This window comes from Poecilia reticulata, linkage group LG6 (assembly GCF_000633615.1).
Source record: "Poecilia reticulata strain Guanapo linkage group LG6, Guppy_female_1.0+MT, whole genome shotgun sequence".
Classification (NCBI taxonomy): domain Eukaryota; kingdom Metazoa; phylum Chordata; class Actinopteri; order Cyprinodontiformes; family Poeciliidae; genus Poecilia; species Poecilia reticulata.
Window position 1 is genome coordinate 31135509 of NC_024336.1, and position 2375 is coordinate 31137883.

At 45.6% G+C, this 2375-nt stretch overlaps 1 protein-coding gene across 2 annotated transcripts in view; it reads left to right on the forward strand.

Annotated features, from left to right (window-relative positions):
* The window catches only part of plcg2 (phospholipase C, gamma 2), a 24711-nt gene extending 23297 nt beyond the window's left edge, over positions 1–1414 (forward strand). For both annotated transcript variants that reach the window (XM_008412702.2, XM_008412701.2), the window contains exons 31-32: positions 307–395; positions 464–1414. In XM_008412702.2, the coding sequence (XP_008410924.1) occupies positions 307–395; positions 464–703 (329 nt within the window). In that variant the 3' untranslated portion in view covers positions 704–1414. The remainder of the gene's footprint in view (positions 1–306; positions 396–463) is intronic.
* The last annotated feature ends 961 nt before the right edge of the window (positions 1415–2375 follow it).

The following is a 2375-nucleotide window of genomic DNA, read 5'->3' on the forward strand; positions in this document are numbered from 1 at the left end:
CACACACACACACACACAGAAAAACTAGTTTGGTTTTTATTTGTTTCAGCGAAACAAAATTTATTTCATCTAAATTCACTTTGATGTTAAACTTTAAAAACGAATCAACACAATTAGAAAACATGAAGTTCTACTGATTCCCACAATTATTAGTGATCGTGTATTGATCGGTTTATTGATCGTGTATTGATCGTGTATTGATCGGTTTATTGATCGTGTATTGATCGTGTATTGATTGGTTTATTGATCGTGTATTGATCATATATTGATCGTGTATTGATCGGTGTGTGTTTCCGTTCCTCTCAGGCTATCGCTCCGTCCCGCTGAAGAACGGCTACAATGAGAACCTGGATCTGGCCGCTCTGCTCGTCTACGTCAGCGTCCAGCAGGCGGGGGTGAGTCGGTCAGTGAGTCTGCTCAGCCCGCAGCTCCCTGTGTAACCTTTGACCCTGTGACCGTCCAGAGAGCCGAGGAGGAGCTGTACTCGTCGTCCAGCCAGCTGAGGAAGAAGCAGGCGGAGCACAGCGAGCCCTTCCTGTACGACACGCACAGCAACCTGCAGCGCAGCGCGGCGCCGCACCAGCACGGCCAGCTGGTCCGCGAGTCCAGCCACAGGTACCTGGTCTCCATGGCAACCACTCATTTTTCAGTGATAGCTGCGAAAAAATGGAGAAATTTTATTTCAGGTGTGAGCTCAGACTGACAGCTGCGGGTCCCGTTGCTGTTTAGTGAACCTCAGGATTTCATCCAATAAGAGACCGGCTGGCCAAGTCCCTCCCCCTCCTTTATCATGCTTTGCTCTGATTGGTCAGCTGCAGACGGCAGAACTGACATCATCACTTTTCCTTTGAACTGACCCCGCAGACAGAAAAATGAATCCTGATCATAATTTGGAAAAAGAGCCATAAATCAGGCCATTGTTCTTGTTATACCAGGTGCTGCCACAGGGGGGCGTGCAGCTCAAGAGAAGAAACGTTAAAGGGATCCGCCATTAGTTGCAATAATCGACTTTATTTGGTGTATTTTAAATGTACTGCAGATTATTTAGTTTTTATACATTTTAATAAAATATTATCACATTAACGTCGCCATGTCGTTCACGCTGAAATGTATTCTGGGTAAATGACGTGTAATACTTTTACATGCCATCCACAGCAGAATAATTATGTTAAGTCAGTGAAACAAACGGGGATCCCTCGTTTTTCGCGGGGTTGCGTTCCGAAAACAACCCGCTGTAAGTGAAATCAGCGAAGTTGTTACCTTTATTTATATTTTTACAGCTATTACAGAGCATAATTAAATACTCTACATGGAAACCAAAGAACAAAAGCTGCTTTCAGGTCAGCGGATGTTCATCAGTCACGGCATTGAAGCGTCTCTTCACAGCTGGATCTACGGCAGAGCGGCGGCCATCTTTTTTCAGCTGGCATTCAAAGTTTCAGTTTCCGTCTCCTGGATGCCAATCTGTATTATTAGCCAATCAGGACGCAGAACACGATGCACTGTGAAAAAAAACTGCACAAAGAAGTTATGGGTGTTACTGCCGGCGGCTAGCGGAAGTAACATCATTTCACTGTAATTTGTAGGATTTTTTGTTAATCTATATTCATGACAGGAGTCACGTCTCTCTTTTCGGTTATAATACATTATTTAAACTTGTTCACGGACGCCGTCTGCTGTCAGAGCTGCTCAGTACAGAGGATGTAACTTAAGTTTTGTGACGGAGAGTTAGCATCGCTGCTAGCAGCTCGTTTCTCTGAACACAGGAGTAAAGAGAGAAAAGCTGGTCAGAGTCTGAACTGCCGTTTTGTGCCGACAGTATAAAACAGCAGAACTACACAATGTTAGCTTGGTGTGATGGGAATTTTATTTTCTTTTGAATTTAAAAAATAATAACGCTTATGATCTGAGTATCATTATGATTAGGCCTGGAAATGTTATTTATGAGACAAAATAAAATATCTGGGTCCTTTTAGTCCATCAGAACCAGAACCTCGAGGTTCTCCGTTGCTGAGTGTCGCTGCGAATCAGCGGAGAAACAACCGCAGCTGCTGCGCTCCAGACCGTAATACGGAGAATCTCCCCACTGGACCAGAACCGAACCACATTTACCTGTTACTGGAGCAACTTGATGCCCTTGTGAAGCTCGGGGAGCTGCTGTGCTGTTCGTGGCTGTTCTCTGATCAGACCAGTTTAGTTTGTGGCTGCAGCAGCAGCAAGTTCCAGAGAACCCGCATCTGCACCTGAAGCAACCGAGTCAGTGAAGCAGCTACATGCTAGTGCGGGTAGCTACATATGCAAGTGCGACGGCCATTTCTTCAAGCCCCACCCCAGGTTGGGGAAAGGTTGATCAGGCCCAGGTGAGGCTCAGCTGC